The 20,382-nt window shown below is 40.8% G+C and overlaps 1 protein-coding gene across 1 annotated transcript in view; it reads right to left on the minus strand.

The window, feature by feature from the left end:
• The window catches only part of GABRA5 (gamma-aminobutyric acid type A receptor subunit alpha5), a 56,485-nt gene that overhangs the window by 13,411 nt on the left and 22,692 nt on the right, over positions 1-20,382 (minus strand). Inside the window, exon 7 of the mRNA XM_066545199.1 lies at positions 15,185-15,267. Coding sequence (XP_066401296.1) covers positions 15,185-15,267 — 83 coding nt within the window. The remainder of the gene's footprint in view (positions 1-15,184; positions 15,268-20,382) is intronic.

Raw genomic sequence — 20,382 nt, forward strand, 5'->3', positions numbered from 1 at the left:
CACATGTATTATATGATCCTCATCTATCTTCCATGCAAATATAATAAAACATGGTTTGTGTTTTAAGAAACTCTAATATAAGATTTCTGACTTAGTGCCTCCTTTCCTTTTTACACATCAGGTTCTGACAGGAAAAAGCCACCCCATGCTCCTTGGTGTGGCAGCTGAACATCTCTTTTCTGGTCATCTAGATAAACCTCCAGAGGGATAAGCCTGTGTACTTTTAGCAGGTAGCTGTCTTCCTGCTGCAAACCTTATGCCATATCTTCAAGCCTCAAACTCCAGTTACCCCACACCTGAGAACCAGAAGCTCCAGCTCTCCGGTTGATAACCCCTGCAGTAAAATCAGGCATGGTCATATTGAAAGCTGAAACTGTGGGTACAGTAGAGATTGATGTTATTTTGCTATCAGCACAGAAGTACTAATGGAGACACAGTATTATTCACTGTCATAGCAAATTTTGTAAAAACACTCTTCCACTTAAGCAAAGCTTCCAATAGGTTGCCTTCTAGCCTTGCTTGCTGGAGCACTGAACAACTTTAGGTCTTGCTGTTTAGAAATATGAGAAAGATGTACCAACAAAAGGAAATATGTAAATATATCATCTCCTTTACGTTACACATAGAGTGGGGATGTCTCCAAGAGGGTGATAAAAAATGCAGTTGCAGCTCTGGAATAGCAAGCTGAGAAAATGATGCTGATAGTTTTGCAAAAGCAAACTCAACTTCAAAACCACTGTAAATCCAAGTGAGACTGCTTGGTGTTTATTCTACTTTAAGCAAGTGCATGTCTTCTGGATTTCTGAATCCAAATAATTAATCTTGTGTTCTTTACAATCATTTTGTTGTCTTGTCAAAGAAAGGATGAAGTCTCATTAAAGTATCCTTTCTCTTCTATGCTCACTTCTTTGAAAAAGGAAAAAAAAAGGTTGCAGTTCAGATGAACAGCTAAAATTACAAACAAGTATAATGTTATTAAATGTGAGAAAATGACAACAGACATTTATTTCTACTGGACAGTTGATAAATGGCTGCAGGCTTATCACCTACCAGAATGATGAAAGAAATAATATCTTCTCTTATGTATTTATTGACAAGCAAATCTGTTTTTCTACATTCTAGCATCCAACGTACAGCACACAATATAAAAATGGTAAAGGTGTCCTTGCTCTTCTCCCACACTTTCCCTGCTCCTGTATGGCTGGCAAGGAAAGCCAGACATGGTCTTTCTTATACGAGTGAACAGTGGGCAGGGGAGAGAGAGGAATTACATTAAGAAAAAGTCTAGCAAAGCACAGCAGCAAGTGGCTAAGACCTGGAGGGTCCCAGACATTTGCCTTGGCATTGAGGATAGCCCTGTTTGCAAATGAAACAGTGTGAGCAGTGCAGAATCCTCCCTCATTCAAAAAGCAGCTCGCAAGCAGGGTGTTTTCTCCTGACACTGCCCTCCCACCACAGGGCAGTGATGGCTTCTGACAGACACTCTCCTCCTTGCTTTTCTCTCTCCTCCACATTTGAAAGAAACTCCATGGGAAAAAAAAAAAAAAAGTGGTGGTGGGGAAGACTGTTTCTTGGCACCTTAAGCCAAATAAACCTAAATGTGGATGGATTAACACAAACTTCGAGTCTATGGGACCCAGATATATTTCTAGGACTTATTTTTTAAGCTGCAATCCCTGATAAAAAAAAATATCACCACTGATATCTACCAATAAATTTTCATTCCTGCATTACAGGGCATAAAATAATTGAGAAACAAAGAATCCCTCTCCAAAACACCCCCTAAACCCTTTGACAAACCTCACAGGAAGCATAAAGCAGTGTCTGCATAGTTAAGTTAAGGCGGCCTGTGCAGCATGTTTGGATGCCCACCCAGCATGCTTGAGGTATGTTCCACAATCAAACAGACCATTTATCCACAAGCCATGGCTGGAACTTTCAGAATTGTGCTAGTTGGATGCTGAATTAACTTAAAGAGATATTGCAGAAAGATTACTTCTGGTTTGTTTTCTATTTTATTCATTCCAATTGTGCAGTTACATTCTAAGCCTTTATTATCGTGACTTTTAGTACATGCCACAAGGATTGTCAGACTGCCTAATCTTGGGAGTATTGCTAATCCCTGCCAAAGCCTGTTGATTGGGGAAGATGTGTATAAATTTTCAGCTTTTTTAGAAACTCTAATTACAATCTGAATACACATACAAATATCTATCTTATCTAACCATTAATGTATTTGACTCACTTAGAGGCTGTTATATAACTCAGTAGTGATCCAGATTTACAGCCTCTCAGACTCCTGCAGGATACGAAACAGTGCTGCTACTAAGCCATCATGTACCAGCTTGAATTCTAAGAGTCAGGCTGGATTTCTTGGGGTTTGTGCACAAATACTTTGTAGCCCATTACAAAGCATCTGTCAACAGTTGTGCCTATGTGACTCAGGCCAGATTTGAGCTCCATAATTGGAATTTTCCCATTAAAATGACTTTATAAAAACAACTCGATGTACAAATGAGATCATTCTATAGGAAGGGCAAATGGAAAGCAAATCTAGTAAAAACATACATTTAAAAATAACAAGACATGGTACTAATATGCATGGTCTAGGTCTTGGGGGAAATAGCTATTTATAAAAATAATTTTTGAATGTAAAATAGGAATACAAATACTGAGAGAAATGTCTTCCGATATTAAATGATTAAGAGACTAAAATAAAGACTTTGCAATAGTGTGATGAATTCTGATGTCCTTGGGAGAATTTCAGGGTTATGGCAATTACTTTAGGGACCTGAAATTATTAAAATTGAGACTGATCATTTAAGCTGGCATGAGTTTACAGCATACAAATAAACAGCATGCATGATTTTGAATACATCACAGACAAGAAGTGTAATGTGTACAAACACACGGGACTACAAATTCATGTAAAACAGAGTCACAGGATGGCAGGGACTGGTAGATACCTCTAGTGATCACATGGTCCCACACCCTGCTCAAGCAGGGATACCAAAAGCATTTTTTCCAGTACCATATCCAGTCAGTTTTTTAATATCTCCACAATATTCAAATCTCTGTGGCCAACTGTCAATCCCTCTTGACAACCTGTTCAGCCACTTCCACAGTAAAAGATGTCTTCTTCTGTTTAGATGAAATGCAATATTTTTTAATGACCACTGGCCCTTATTCTTCCAGTGGGCACTACTGAGCAGCACCAGTTCCCTCTTCTTCATCTCTCATTCCCCAATCCCTGCAATTTATACAGATGTATTAGGATCCTCTGAGACTTCCCTTCTCCATACTGAACAGTCCAAGATCTCAGTCTCCCCTCACAGCAAAGATGCCCCAGCCCTTCAATGATTGTTGTGGCCCTGCACAGGATTCTCTCCACAAAGTCTCTATTCTTCTTGCACTGGGAAACTCATATTGGCCATGCACTCGGAATGGTTTCAGATGTGAGTAAAAATTAAATGCCCAGAAGGAAACATTTTTGGAATTACATAGTATCATTGTCTGTGACAATAGAGGACATCCAAGGAGGAAATTATACATGAAAACTGATGAAACTCATGAGCATATTAATGAAAAATTATAGGGCACCACTGGCTGTAAAACAGGCAGTACAAAGTCCAACCATACTGAAATGTTCATTTCTGTCCTTCCTGAAATTAAAACAAAAATAAAATTTGGTAATATATGTAGTATTCTATATGTTTTCCTGATACAGTTTTATCTGATCTTGTTGTCACATTCTGCAGGGAATAGTATAGGATGTTCTGAAAAATGTGCCAGACAGGTCTCAAGAGACTTCATTACTAAGCAACACTAATATACTCTACTGATCATTGCTAAAAAAATAAAGCTCTAAGTTAGATCAAAATTATTCTCTTTCAGAATATGATTTACAAGACACCTCAGGAAAAGGTGGGAATAGACATTTGGCTTGGAAAAGAAATGGAAGCACAGACTGTACCCACAAGGTGGTGAAACATACAGAACTGAAGATGCCTGTCAAATTCACTTTGAGACACATAGTTTTGCAAAAGCCATTTTCTTTGGCTTTTCAAAGAAAGAAATCAGGTGGAAGGTCCTGTGTAATTTTAGAAGTTCCAGGTAATGGGAAAAAAGTCTAAACATGACCCAATTTTGAGGTCAAAAATATAAAGCAAAGGAAAAAACCCAAACTGAAAGCAACTGTGATTTTGGAGGTTGGATTCACGATTAGCATAGGCAAATCTGCTGACTTCTTTAATACAATAAATTGACTGTTTTCAAGTTGGTACACTAAATCACAGTCATACTGATGATGGATATAACACAAATAATAATGAATAGTGTTGTCCTAAGAATTCAGTCAGGCATAGCACCTTCACAGGATGCTATGGCAGCCTTTAAGAAGAGTCCAGAGCTCAGAGCCGTGCAGAGTAACACAGAATGTCTCCCATGAATGATCACAATCACCAGTGACAGCAGCTCTTTCTTACCCTATCGTGCTCACCCATACCATGGGGGAGCAATAAGAGGGATGCATCTATATCCCAAGCACTGGGATTGCAAGTGGGAGTGACTACTTGCTGTGAAATCTGACACAAAAGCAGTAAAAACCAGACATGGCACACTGAACTGAGCTGTATGTCTTGGGATTGCAGGTTCTCAAGGCTCTACTCAGAAAAGGAGGAAGAAAAAAACCCCAGCAAAATAAATGTTTTTCCATGGTGCAGCCTGGAGCATGCCAAACATCAAACAGGCATGTAGGTGTAGACAACTGATCTCTGCCACTCATGGTGTGGGACACCTGCCACATACTGACTGAAAGAGGTGTCTGAACAGGGTGTGCTGTGACATCCAGTGCTCCAAGGCACCAGCAGCACCAGGTCATCCCCCCAGCGTTCCTACTTTCATCTGAGAGCTGATGTTAGGGAGCGTCATGCCTTCCTTCTTTTGTCTCTTCCTGTTTCTTCCTCTCACCATGGTCAGTAGTTTTAACACAACTTCTTTCTTTATTTTCAGGTTTAGTGCCAGCTGTCTCAGTCTAGAACTAATCTGAGAATTGATTTTACATCACATTTAATGGTGGCTACACAACTGCTTTTCATATGGAACATGTCAAAATCTGGGGTGCCAGCCTCTGATCCTTTTCTTTTTCCCCTTTATGCCTGGCATAAATATCCACTGTAAGATAACTAGAGAAACAGAACGGTGGGATGTCCTAGGATGATATTTTAAATGCTAAATGTCCTAGGAACGTTTCTGACCTTACATTGGTCCTTCTAGGCCATGCATGTGGTAATGCCACACCAGCCAGCCAATTTGAATGCTGTACTAACACTTAATGAACTTTGAATTTACAATCACAATATTAGGCACTTATATTAGCTGCTTCATTAGGAAAAGCAGTATAGTTATGAGGATGATGTTAAGACATTTAATTTACTTTTTGTACGGCAAACACAAGTATCCTCCAAAGTATGGCAGATACCATTACTCACTTTGCATAGTACCTTTAAAAAGATTAAGCACCTTTGCTTAATCTTAATTGCAGTGGTCCCCTCCTTTTGCAAGGTGCCACTTAATATCAGCAAAGCTAAAATGACCTGCTCTGCAGGAATGTCACTGGAGTTTCTTTTGAGACATGCAGAGTAAATTTTAGAAAATATGCCACTTGATCTTGTTGTGGAGGGTGCCTTCACGAACATGGTATTTTTGGCCACGTGAAACATCATAGAATGAAACTGTAACCTCACTGTAATCTACAGATATTCTTCTCACCCATTTACATGGCATCTGGGACTCAACCATCATAGTGTATCTGCTGAGCTTACCATTCAAAACACCCTTACTTATAAATCTGTATGGCCTGAAACCAGCTGAGAGTGATTGGAACTACTTGCACAGCTAAATATATACCTCTGTTTCTGAATCCTATCCCTTAATGAAGACATTTACAAATCTCAGAAGTACTGCTACATTAATAACACTGTGTGAATGTGTAATCAATAGGTATGCAGAGAGAGCAGGCTGAAATATTATTATTCAAACACTTTAATACTGCCTTGAAATTGCAATCACAAGAACTTATTCCCTACACCAAAGGTGCAGTCATCTAAACTTCCGGAGGTGGATTACAGACCTCTGCTCTGGGGCACAGTGCAGCCCTGTATTTCAGAGAAGGGGATAAAATCTCCTGAGGCTGTCAGTTCAAAGTGCCCAGCCTCAGTGATGGATACAAGGAGCCTCTGAGGCAAGCTGTTGCTGACCAGGGGCACTGCCATTCCACCTGCTCTCTGCTGGAGTACTCAGGCACACATCCTCTCTTTGGGAACTGTCCCCTCCCAGTCCCTCTGGAGACCCAGATCCAAAGGGGCTCACGATCTCATTTTCTCTGTGCATAAATAAAACATCTCCTTATTTACAGCCATCAGCTGACCTATTTTAGGAGGAGATTAACCTGAACCTAAAAATATCTACTTCTCTCCCCTAAGACAGTGAGAGAAATCAGCTCAGCTGTATATATTTACCCTACAAAAATATAAATTTAGGAGAGAGGAATCCCAGCTTTGCTGGCATATTTAGCTCTGGGATGTTTTCAGCAAAATGGCTGGCTCTTAGCACAGGCTGGCTGTGAGGAGACTTTCAGTGGCAATGATGGTGAAGGGGGAAAAAACCAGAAGGCTTATCAGGCTTTCCTTCTTGGCAGTTCTCTTTCCTTCTCATTTCTTCATGGGCGACAACATGAAACAACTGTTTCCTTTGAAGAAGCTTGCTGGGCTGGGACTGCGGCAGCACTGGGTAACAGCTTGGACTGGCTTGGCTCTCTGTGCAGGAGAGGAAGCTAATGAGGTTCCAGCAATTTAGGTGGAGGACTTCCTGGCCCACCAGAGACTGAGGTGTCATAAAGGAGCTGCCAGACTAGAAACTGAAATCCAAGTTTGAGCAGTGTCTTACAGCTTTTTTCCTTCCCCAAAAACCTTAGGCAAGTAATTTTGTCATTAATGTACTGCAGTAGCACTGGGAGGCTCTAATTGAACCTAGGGACCCATAACGACAGAGGCAATAAAAGCAAGTAATGAACCACTCTATCTTTGCACAGAAGAGACTGTAATTGCTCTTTGCTTCCTTTATGCCCACCTGCAAAATGCAGGCAGCAGAGACCTACCAACCTCACACAGGGATCATGAGAATGATTCCAGAAAGGTTTATGAAATGCTTACAAGCCATGGAAACAGCCACCTTAGAAAATAAGAGACATTAAAAAGCTGGCGTGTAAAGCAGTGGAGCAGTATCTACCCATTTGTCACATTTACAAATAATATCCCATTTGCCAGTGGTATAGACCCATGATCCACGGCTGGCAACCGCAAGCCTGGCACTGCCTTCTGGGGCATGATGAGACCAGCAATGTTTTTGCAGGTTTGCACCCAAAGGCCATTTGAAAGCTTAAGCATATTAAGCACAGCTTCTGCGTGTTGTTTCCTATTGCTGACAACTTATATTGATTCCCTGTAATCAGGCAGTTGTGCAGCCTTTAAGTTTGGGCTGTAATCTCCAAAGTGGGAAACGCGTGCTGATGTTTGTACCATTAGCAAAGCACCCCGGATCTCCACGCGGCTCCACCACAATCCTGTCTAGACCTCTTCCACGTGAGACAAAAACACCACTGCTGAGTACCTCCACACCAACCCCTACCCCCGCCTGAACTTTTGTTTCCTTGAGCTCAAAACCACCACCAGTTGAGCTTTTCTTCCCCAAAGAGCCTGAGAATGTGAGCCACCTCAGGAGGAGGAGGAGGCTGCTCCCAGGGCAGGCGGAGCGCAGCCTCTCAGTGCTGGCTGCTCAAGGGGCTCCTTGCAGCTGCTACAAAAGCTGCTGCCAGCACCCCCCAGGAAGCCGATCCCAAGAAAGGGGCTTTGTTAAGGATGATCCTGCCTGCATGGACACTGCTCTCAGCTGGTAGGGAGCCAAGCCCTCGGCCACTGCGCGTCAGCAAAGTTTGCAGCCTGGGCTCAGCGCTGGCTGCGAGACATGGGGAAGGCAACAGCTTCTGTTCCTTCTGACCTCCCTTTCTCACTTTGTTATGAAGCTAAGAGGGAAAAACTCACTGGCTTCTATGCTGCAGGTGACCAGAAGTAGAAGCTGACTGACCCAGAGCTGGGCACTGTTCCAAAGGAAAGCCATCACACAGCCATGGGCTGCCATTTTAATGTATTTTAAGCATTATCTCAGTGCAGACATACAGTAACCCTGTATATATGACAAAGCCTTTGAAAAGTTAGAGACAGTTACTGCAAGTGCTTGAAGGATATACTACAGTTTTTTCAGCCTTTTCAAGGAAGTCCTAGATGTGTCCCTATAATGGGTGAAGTAAAAACTGACTGATCTGATCATTTTAGGGAGCCCTCTTCTCTTTTGTTAAACTAGAAGGTATACTTCAATGGCAAACCAACCAGACAGTGGTAAGTTATGGTCCAGTACATTTGCAAGTTATGCAAACTGGGGTCTTCCAACAACAGCTGCTGCAGAAGCCACATGGTCCATGCCCAGAACCCTGTGTTTTAATTTCTAAGTAGATTCCTGTTAAGAAATCTTCTTACATCTCCAGAATACTTGAATATTACAGTATTTTCTTTTACACACCATTCTGGATGAATTTCCTGCCCTTTGGATGTTCTGGGCTACACTGCTCCACCTTGACTGTGGGACCTAACTGCCCAAAATGCTGAATTAAAGAAGCTATATTGCTATACCTAGATATACATAGGCTATGTTGCAAAACCTGTGAGAAGGCTTAAATGTCTGCTGTTCTAACCGACTGCACTCAATGCAGAAGAAACAGCACAGCTCACCCAAGATGCTTGAAGAAGTGGTTTTCTCTATACTGAAAAGCCCTACTGACTGTCTCATTGAGATCCTTTGAAAAATGGGACTTCCAGCAGAAATTGCTGAAATAGTCATTAGGAGTGATACAAAAGCTCACCACCAATATAATGTAGCACCTAACTAATCTACAGCAGTGACTGTTTCTTCTGAACAAAGTATGGTTTTGTATTTCTGAGCTAGCAATGCAGAGAAAAATGGACTTCTAAGTTGCTCTGACTAGGGTATAATACACTTACCTACATGAGATAGCACTGCAGAAAAATAGGAACTTCTAAAACATGATTCATCTCATCCTTAGGCATATATCAAAAGTAATTCTAATGAACCTCACTGCAGAAGTACTTCTTTCCTTTCAATGGCCATAAAGGGACTCTAGATAACTAACTGGAGCATATTTTTCTATCTGAAATTGTCACAGATCCATCCCATCCATTCCCTAGAGCTTTGCTGTCAATACAAGGCTTTTGATATGGGCTAAATCCCTGGGCTCATTCTGCATTAAAAGATTTAATTTTTTTAAACAACACAGCCCCATGACAAGTCATCTGTCCATGAGTCCAAGGAAAATAAAGGCAAATAACAGCAATATCATTATGTGGTGTCTATCCCCTCCATTCATTCTAAGGCTTCTACAGAAAATTAGTTCAGGCTAGATGTCTGTGCTTTACTAGCTAGCTATACTCAAGCAGAACAACAACAATGGCCCAACACAGTTGTCTAGACTGCCTGTTTGATGCTGCCACAAGCAAGTCTTTCATTGTGTCTGGAGTTCTAGCTTCTAAACAGCTAAAAATAAGGGGAAAAGTGTGCTAACTAAAGAGGTGGTTGGAAGCTGAGGGTAATGTAGGGTTGAAAGAGAGAGAAGAAAAATACATCAAATGTCTTAGAAATATTTAGTTTTAGTGTTCACCTAACTTCACCTTGTTTTGGTAATTCAATATCAATATTATTTTAGTAATTGCAATGGAGGTGTCTAAGGAAGCAGTGATAAACCTTAGGGAAATGTAACAGAAGATATTATGTTAGTGAGCAGAACACCACCAAACCTATCCATTCCCTATTAGCTGACTTCTGCCTCAAAGTGCAAAATCACAACTTAGTCTTGTTGAACTTGGCTGCTCAGCATTTCACAGCGGTGTGCCCTGGCTCTCTCCACATGTCTTTTCACAAGGAAGGCACTAATACATCCCAGCAGAGTCAACGAGCTGTGCTGACAATCTCTCCTCTCAGGAATAAATTCAAGGAGCCTCTTCTGTCCAGCTGTAGGGAAAAGAAGCAGAAAAGCTCTGCCTCTACATATGAGACTGCAGTTCCAGCTGTCCCTGAGAGCAACCTATGAAAAGCTTCCTAAGAGCCATTTCCACTTTTCAAAGTCTCTTAAAATTAACATTTTTCTTTATTTATTATTCATTTAATTATATTCTTATACAAGACTTTTACACAGAGGTTTTGAGAGGCCAAATACATTATTTATCATATTTTACTAAACCAGAATTAAAGTCTGTTTAGAAGGACACTATTTTCAAGTTCTCCCTCCATACTTGCAGTTTTGCTGCAGCTCTTGCAGATGCTAATTGGGAAAAGTACAAAATCAAGAAAAAACCCTGTAGGTGCCTTCACCTCAGTGCCTCCTCTGCATTCTAAGAAAATATCAGAGAATTTTTATTAAAATGCCTTTAAAAAAAAAAAATCCAAGTGGCTAGAAGAAATGGATAGTTTGTGAACAGTGAGTGCCTTAATGTTCAGTGTTGCAATACAATTTGGGATACTGGTGAAGTTACTGTCTCCTCATTACTCTGACTTCACCATGCTTATTAGAGGAAAATAATTTGAGCATATCTCCTGCTACAGAACTAGCCTGTGCACTTTCCTTTATCAAAAGTCAAACTGTGACTTAGTTTGAGGTGTTAAAAAGGAAGATGTACATAAACTACGTTAGCTACTATCTCCAGACACTACAAATTGTTCCCTTACCAATAGCTGGAAAGCTCGCTTGTTGATCAACAGCAATCAACCTTGGCCATCTTCATGGCCGATTAAAATTCATCAGGAATCAACACAGGTCCTCTTTTTCCTGTGCTCATGAGCTTGGGGAACTCATTATTTTCAGAATATTAATTAAATTCTCTACTTACTCTAAAAATAGCATGGGGGGGGGGGTGGGTTTGCTGCTGAGTGACTAGTAGGTGCTTAATGTATTTGTCCATTCCATGATACAAGATCTGGTAACTCCATGTACTCAGGCACTGTGTCTTCAAGAGACAGTTGTCATAAATAGACTCCACCTTACAGAATTCAATATTGTCAAAGCACCAATTAACAGCAATTAACTAATTCATCTTCAGGGCAACCCTGTGAGCTAGGTAACACCGACATAATTAACACAGGAGTAAAATGAGATTTAGGAGTTAAGTCAGTTGCCTGGGCAGAGGCCTTCATGGTCTAGTGGATTAGACATCTGCCTCTCCAACCAAAGACGTTGAGTCTAATCCTTTTTCTGACATTGATTTGCTGCATGACCTTACAGAAAGTCAATTAACTTCTCTGTTTCAGCTGCACTAGAGATAATGATGCTTACCTACCTGGTGACACACGGGCGTTGGAAACTGTACTAAATTATACTCTTAATGTATTCTTAGGGACTGTCAGTGGAAGAGGTGAAACATTAAAGCTAGGAAGCTTTAATGTCCTTGCTATTTTATCTAATTCTTCCTCCCCACACCAGAAATAGCCTGGGGTTGAGATCAAATTTCTTGGGTTAAGGTGCTCCTAGTCAAACTGCTTCTGGCATCAGGAATTTTCATTACATTCCTGTTTGACCAGCAAAGTTATTTAGAGTACAGGTCAGCACTAGAATTGCAAACCAAAGTTATTTTAAATTTGGCCATGGAAGAAACCAGCACCCTTCCCATGCTACCATGAGATAATGAACTGACTGTCACAGCAATCCCCATCAAGCACCCTGAATTCAAAGAGAGCAAAGCCTGCTGCAGAGATCTCTGAGCCTGTGCTCATGCATCATCCCCAGTTCCCTCTAAATGAGACTTCTGCAGGATAATTTCTACAGGTGTTCTGACCCCTAGCAGGGATGCAATCCCACAGGAGATGTACCTGTATACATGTACTCCTGGAGCAGAGCCACCTGATCTTGCCGTCTTGGAGCACTGGGGAGCTGTACTTAAGAGAAGGACAACTAAAGGACAACTAAAACCTGCTCTGTTCATTTCATTAGGAGCTGTCCCTGAACTTCTGTCCTTTTCACGACATGCCGTAGAGTGCTAAAAAATACCACTTCGGCAGTGGGCATTTGAACTGCCCAGCAGGTACCTAGGCTGGTGGCATGCACAGGTACCTTTCTATCATATTTTGTGTATTTGACCAGGCTTTTAATTATTTCTAAAAAATATTCTCTTGCTATGTATCATGTTTCCTAGGCCCATAAAATGTCACACAATTCTAATTTAGCAAGAAATTAGTAAAACAGGACATAAAAATTCAACATTTACCTTTATTTATGTGAGAAAGCTTAATTTTCCTTCTCTTTCATAATGAAGAAAACATCAAGCACTTTTTGCCTTTTGCCTGCTGAATTATAGCAAACATAGTGAACGCTCATGCAGTCAGAAAATGAATAACCTGCTCCTGCCTCTGCTGCAACACTGATCCCTTCTCAGCATCCTTTCTGCTGCTGATCCGCCGTACGCCAGCTCTTTCATTCCACTGCCCTGCTCTCTTCATCCTCAGACTGGTTAGCACCACTTTCTTCTCCACCCTCCCAGCTCCACTGATAATGTGTTTAACATTTACTTTGATGCTATTCCTTGAGGCTTTTCAAAAATCTTTTTGGAAAGAAGGCCATTAAAAAAGAAGGCCTGTAGGGAAAGACAGTGAGGAAAGCTAAAGCAGAAAGGGTATGTGCTTATCTATCATACTCCCCTGTAGGCTTTGTCTTGCTGTAAGCCTGCAGGTGACTCAATGCAAACCCACACTGCTGTAAATAGGGAATAAACATTGTCCTCTCCTAAAATATACCTGGACTAGTTCAATAAACTCAGAGTTACTGGCTGCTACTTGTACAAACATATTAAATCCCAATAAATTACAAGGGAGCTGTCAGATCAGTAATACAGATATTCTCAAGGCTGAAAGACTGTCTATAGCTTGTCCCTGTATATTTACTTTTTGCAGAGGCCAGTGGTGTGGCTAGCACAGACCAAATGGTTCCATGTCTACACACTGTGAAAGATCTTAAAGGTTCTTTAAATTCTAGGTTCTTTGAAATCCTAGAATACATTTATAAGGTGTTTCTTGTAATACCTTATAAACGTATTCTAGGATTTTATTCTGAGCATGGCAAGGGGCATAAACTAAAGCTCTATTCACCCCTCACAGGCCTAAAATATAAATCCTTAGTGTTGGTTTTGACACAGATTAAAATTACCTGTACGCTAAGAGGTGATTAACATGTAACACAATTGGCACTAGCAGGACATATAATTACATTCAGACAGATTACTGGGCACTCCTTCTAAGCATTTGTAGCTTATCTTGTAATGTTATCTCATGCACTCACATGTTTGACTGGGATGCTTTTTTTTTTGGTCTTACTATGTGGAGAGTTAGAACCTGGACCTTACTGCACCTAATCTGCTAATACACAGGAACATCCTTTTAACTTTAAGGTTGAGCTTCAGATCTCTGCTGCATCAGGCTCTTTATTTAAATATGTATGTTTTAATATTGCATATTTTGCAAGGTTTCATAAAACTGTGTAATCTGCTAATACACAGGAACATCCTTTTAACTTTAAGGTTGAGCTTCAGATCTCTGCTGCATCAGGCTCTTTATTTAAATATGTATGTTTTAATATTGCATATTTTGCAAGGTTTCATAAAACTATACAACACATCAGTTCTGTAGTCTAGACTAGAAGTCAACTAATGTAACTTCATCTACTGATAAACAACATGTAATACCAGGAAGGACAACTTATTTTTCTTTGTCTTATTAATTCTTTCCAGTGGCTTTTGTTTAATCCTGTATATAAACAATTACAGTCTCCTGTGAGATGTTTTCCCATTTTCAAGTTCAGAATTAAATGGGTAATTTGCATACACATTTTTTAAGTGGAATTTAAAGGTGCCTGGACCTTCACATTTATATTGGCTTTGGTGCAAATTAATGCTGCTGAAGTCAATAAACACACTTGAACCTGCATTGAGTTTGTAAAATACTGGTGACTATTTGGATGAAACAGAATGTGGATTGGAAGAGGGAAAGGAAATCAGTTCATCTTAAGTTTGGTAAAGGTATAGTTACTGTAAACAGTGTTTTTACTTCTTAGTATGATCACTAGAAGACAATGTATAGTCAGTATTAAATCAGGGCAGATACAGACGATAAAGGCAAAGCTTAATCTTGCTAGGATTAGTGACTCTAAATTGATACGGCTGAAAAACATTGCAAAATGCTGAAGTTAGGTGGCTTCAGGGGCTAGCAAAATGCCTTGCATGGTAATTATCAAAAGTCTTCAGAGACAATGATTGCACCTGGAAGCGCTGATTTGATTACCAAAATAAAAAAATAGTCTACTGCAGTAGCCTCATTTATACTTTAATTAAGAGCTTTGTTTTTAAATATAACCATCTGATTCCCTGGGGTTATTTTTAAAGTAAGCTTCTGGCAAGGCAGCAGTGTGGTGGATTAGAGGCTTGGAATTGAGGAAAAATCATCGTTCAGCATACAGTTTAGAATAATGTGTGCATATATACAAATACACGTGTATTAAACATCATGTAACAGGATACAGGACTGGATTTATTAAAGCCAAATGGAAAGATATTTCCTCTTTTAATATTCTAGATCTCTTTTAATATATGCAATGCAGATATTGTACTGCAGTCTGGTTCATGTAAATACTATAACAATTGCATATCAATCTGATTGAGCCAGTGGAAGCTGTTTTACTGCAGATATAAAACCAAGTTATCAATTTAGCTGTCTGCATCTAGAACTCCATCTAACAGTGGCTGTTACACTTGATGTGGATATATAAGATAAGGTAAGACATGTCACCCAGCAACTCACCATTTATCATGGAGTATGCAGGCATGAGTTGAAAAGCAGCAGGCCCAGATAAAGCATAGTCATGGGAAAGAAGCAGCAGGGTAGCAGAAGGGGAGAAGAATGGGGATGGTAAAGAACCATGTTAAAAGGGGAAGGCTGGAGGGGAGGGTGAAAGATCTTTCTGAACATGAGAAGACAGAAAATGGTATTTTTCGAGTTCTTATTCCAGAAGAGAACTTACAGCTTCCAAATTTTAATGGGCAAGCATGTGCATCCATGGGGAAATCTTCAAGCTGCATGGGACATTCAGCAGAGATGGTCAATCTGTGGGGGAGTAAAAAGAAAACACATCATTTTTTTTCCCTGCGCTTTTCCTTTAGGCCCCTCCCTGCACTACATGAGTGCTGACACAAGCACACTTTTCCTGACGGCTCCTTGCTCCTGCTGAAATCACATATAACCCCCTGTTAAACTGAATGTGAGATAAGCCAGGTGGACCACTCTGTGTGCATGCCCCAGGCATTATCTAGTAACCCTGAGACATGTGGGATGATTTTATTTATGTAAGCTGTCCCAATAAGATCATTCTTTTTATTAGTACATGAAGAAACTCCTGTGATGGAATTTCTGCCGTGTACTTTATACTTATCTGCTCTCTGTACATACTGCAACTGGACTAGGAATTTGACTCCTGGGCCAAACAGCACTGTTACAGACATAAAGAATCATTGACCTAATATGTAGATTTAAATGCATTAAATAGATATTTATAGATAGAAATATATAATATAACTAATAGAGCTATATATAAAGTTATATATAATCAAGGACATATATGCATCACTTTACCTAACACTATGGTTAACTTCTGTGGAAATCACACAATATTGGAGTCCATTTCAGTTCAACACACTGTGAATTACCTGGGCAAAAACAAGTGGGTCATATCCCCCAGCATACTGCTTAGGGAAGCAATTCTATCCTGGACTCCCAAGCCACTATGTGAAAATATTTCATCTAGACCAGACAGAGGGGTAGGGAAGAAAAAACCCTTAGGCAAATATAGATATTTCCCATGGATGTTCTGCATGATTGACCAATCAAGCTGAAGACTAAGAATAGTTTGAGATAAATTTCTGGGCAGTGCAATATCAGTTATATTGATATCAAATGCATCAAATATATCAAATATCTCAAGAGAGCCAAAACGTGCTTCTAGCACAAGGAGAATCTGTTTTGTTTATGCCATTTTGATATTTGCATAATACAGACAGTTTGCTCAGGATGTGAAGATGAAAATCTCATTTTACTTTATGAATATCTTTATGGCTTTCTCATTTTATGCTGTTATTCCACCTCAGAGGCAACAGCCCAGAGACCTCCAAGGCTCTACAGACTGCCTCGTGCTGGGCTGACACAGGGCTCTACTGGAGGGCAGCCTGGTTCCTAACCAAATTATTGCTTGGGGAGTGAAAACTTCCAAAGAAATCCACAACACCCTACTACCATCATGCAAAAGAACACTTTCCTATCACTACAGCAACATGGAGCCATATATCCTGCCTATATAAATAGTCATCACTTCCTATGGTGCCATAAGAGCTGCTGTCAAAAGAGGCTGTGAAGGTAATGATCTGTGTACAGATGGCACAGTGCTCAGCCAGTCCAGTTCAGTACAATGCAGTGATGCCTTGCTAGGGCACTACAGCTCACAATCAACTGGGGGAAACAGCTCCACTCTGCTGGAGCTAAAACACAGAAATTCTGGAGCTCTACCAATGGCTGGAAATGGCAAAGTAAGCATAGAAAATGCAACAGTATCACTGGCTAGAGATCGTATTCTGAGAATGAGCAGGGAAACGGGGAGAGAAAAAGGCAAAATGCACACAGTAATAGAAAATGTAAAGATAACATGCCATAGAAAGCCAAAGAAAAAGAAATCCAGTTCAGAACAGAGATAAATTACCATTTGTAAGAACAGACAAGAGAGTACAATATAGAAAAGGCCTGAGATTCTTGAGCTGTTATTGAGCTTTATTTTTGTAAAAGATATTTTAACATCACTCAGATATATAGTTGTCTGCAGTGGCCACTGCCCTTGGGCACCAAAGCCAGCAAAGCCAGAGTTACCAAAAGTGGTGTGTGGATGAATTTAATAAGCTGGTTCTAGTAGTATCCTGCCCAGAACTCACATCCTTTTCACAAAAAACACTCTAATGGGCACTTGAAAGCAAGGCTGCCATCCCTCCAATGCATCATTTTATTTTCCATGTTAAGCAGTACAAATTTAACCTTCTTGATAAATTCAGAAACCTTGCTGCAAGAGCCCAAGTAAAGCTAGTGTGCTTTGCTGCAGTCCATCTCCTGTCTGTCTACCAACAGTTTAGGCATGTCATTTCAGAGCTGCAGCTTGACAACATTTTAATATACACACTTGTCATCTGCTAACATCAAAGGAGGGAATGCCTATATCCATCTCACAAAGACAAAAGGTGTAGTATCAGGAAATGAAGAATATTCAGTGCAGAATTATGCATAAGACCTTCTGCTTCATCTTGCTGTCCTATGAATTGTATCCTGCTGCCTGCATCTCTGGAAATAACCCTTGTGTGTAATGAGGAAGGTTGTAGACATTCATCAGCTATAAATGTGGAAGAGAAGTGAAGATGAGTTGCACAGAGACTGTGACCTAGTGGAATTTAATTAAGTCCCTCCAGAAATTATTTTTGCCTGTCTTAAATAAAAGGGTAGCAGATAAGGCTGGAGGACATCTGGCTGCCACTACCTGACTCAGAAACCACAAAGACTCTTGAGGTGCCAGGGCTACTCCTCTGTCCCTTCTTAATTTCTCATCCAGCAAAAGGCAGAATATCCTTTAAAAGGGTGCTGCCTGCTGCAGTCTTCTGGGTCTAGCCTGGGGAAAGGTAGAACCAAGTTTAGGAGATGTTAATGTGCTTGGGACAGCCTTTCCTTCCATTAACATGAATTCTTCGGTTAAAGATGTTCATTTTGCTCTCTATCAATGATATCTGCACGCTTCTTTCCTTTTCCCATGCCCCCATCCTAGGACCACTTGCAGTCTGGCAGTCTTGAACAAAATTAAGTATCTCTACCTATTTTTTACATGCTATCAAGAACTATGTAGGTGATTTTTAAGTGCTCAATAAACACTCTCCTAGAAACCTCTTACAAAAGTGTGCATTACCAGAGGCTTTTGAAGTGTCTTGTAATGGCCAATGTGACAAAAATTTTGACAGGAAACTCGTAAGAAAACTTGACTGTGGGTTCTGATTCACAGCACAAATGTCACCACCCTGAATTTCTGAAGTTGCTCTGTGTCCAACACGAACAGGTTTTTGTAACTGTGTGAGGACCTGAAAAAAAAAGTCACTCAACTGACTCCTGGTTCAAAGGGGCTGGATTTTCTACTGCATACAGAAATAAAAGCAGTACAGCAGACATCTACACTCTGGGGGCTGGAAGCACAGGTTGTTGCATACAGATTTGCTCTGAGATGCAGAGTACAAACTATATATTCAGATCATAGCCCCAGGAGGCTCAAAAAATTGATATCTGGGTCTACTCCTTCCTGCAGTGGTATTTGCACACTTTGGCTTTTAACATTGTGCTAAAGCTTAGGGACCCTTTGTATATTCTAGTTTACACAGCTGATTATTACACAGTCCTTGGTCACAGCCAGCATGGCATCATGCTTTTCAAACCTGATTTTCTTTAATGACAACATAACCCATCTAGCTGATCAAAGGAAGTCATCAGGGAAGCTGATATCATCTTCTTGGATCTCCATACAGCCTATGTTACTGTCTCTCACAGTATCCTTCTGGACAAAATATCCAGCACAGAGCTGGATAAACACATAATGTGATGGGTGAGCAACTGGCTCAGGGGTTGGACACAAAGGGTTGCAGTGAACAGGTGACATGAGACTGATGACCTGTCACTAGTGGGGCTCTGCAGGGCTCTATCTTAGGCCCTGTGCTCTTCAACATCTTTGTGAATGACTTGGATGCAGGACTGGAAGGGATACTAAGCAAGTTCATAGATGATACAAAACTGGGAGCAGTTGTTGCCTCCTTTAAAGGCAGGGAGGTCCTGCAGAGAGACTTCCAACAAATCAGAGGGCTGGACAATCTCCAACACTACGAAGTTCAACACAGGAAAGTTTTGGATTCTGCACCTGGGATACGGCAGCCCTGGATATATGGACAGACTGGGGAATGAGATGCTGGAAAGCAGCACCACGGAAAGAGACTTTGGGGGGTCAGTAGCAAGTTGAACATGAGTCACCGGTGTGCCCTGGTAGCCCAAAGGACCAACCATGTCCTGGGGGGCATCAGGCACAGCATCACAGCTGGGCAAGGGAGGGGATTGTCCTGCTCTGCTCTGCACTGGGGCAACCTCACCTTGAATATTGTGTGCAGTTTTGGGTACCACACTATAAAAAAGATAGTAAATTATTAGAGAGCATCTAAAGGAGTGCTATGGACATGGTGAAGGACTTTGAGGGGAAACTGTATGAGAAGCGGCTGAGGGGAGCCTACAACTTCTGTGTGAGGGGAAGAAGAAGCAATGATCTCTTCTCTGTGAGGACCAGTGACACAGGACCCAAGTGAATGGCCTGAAGTGATGTCACATTGGATATTAGAAAAAAGCTCAGGTTGGAGGTTCAGGTTGGATATTAGAAAAAGGCTCTTCACACAGAGGGTGGCTGGACACTGGAACAGGCTCCCCAGGGAAGTGGTCACAGCACCGGCCTGACAAAGTTCAAGAAGCATTTGGACACATTGTGTGTTTCTTGGGAATGCTCCCTTGCAGGGGGAATTGCACTTGATGCTCCTTGTGGGTCCATTTCAACACAGCACATTCTGTGATTACAACAAAATGACTCTTAGTTTGTATTCCCTTAAGAAAGAGAAAGGAGGCCTGGGCATGCATACATGAAACAGTCTTTGCCTAATGCTTTTAATATGGTGACTCCAGAATGATCTGTGATTCTCCAGAATGATGATGATTGCTGTGCCCAGTGTAGCAGTGTGTAACAGTGTGTAGCACCTGAGCTAGAGACAGTCACCAAACCAGGATTTTTCTGTCTCAGCACACACATCGCTCAAAAGGCAGTTCTTTTCAACAGAAGCACTTAAAAGCTTCCCTCCCTCCACCATCATTCTGTCTTAATAAAACCCCTAAGGGATTAGTTCCACTCAAACAGGGTCTATGACAAGATTATAAGCAGCTATTAAAGGTCCTTTGCAATAGGAGAATAAAACTCTGATTTTATTGAAGATAGTGGTAAAATTCTCTCTGACTCGAATGGGACCTCTATTCATCCAAAAAATGTAACAATTTACATTACAGCTGCTGATTCATTAATGACAAAATTTTTGTTTTCATAATGCTCCAAATACTCACACTGCTAAC

The sequence above is a fragment of the Molothrus aeneus genome, chromosome 2 (genome assembly GCF_037042795.1).
Source record: "Molothrus aeneus isolate 106 chromosome 2, BPBGC_Maene_1.0, whole genome shotgun sequence".
Taxonomy (NCBI): domain Eukaryota; kingdom Metazoa; phylum Chordata; class Aves; order Passeriformes; family Icteridae; genus Molothrus; species Molothrus aeneus.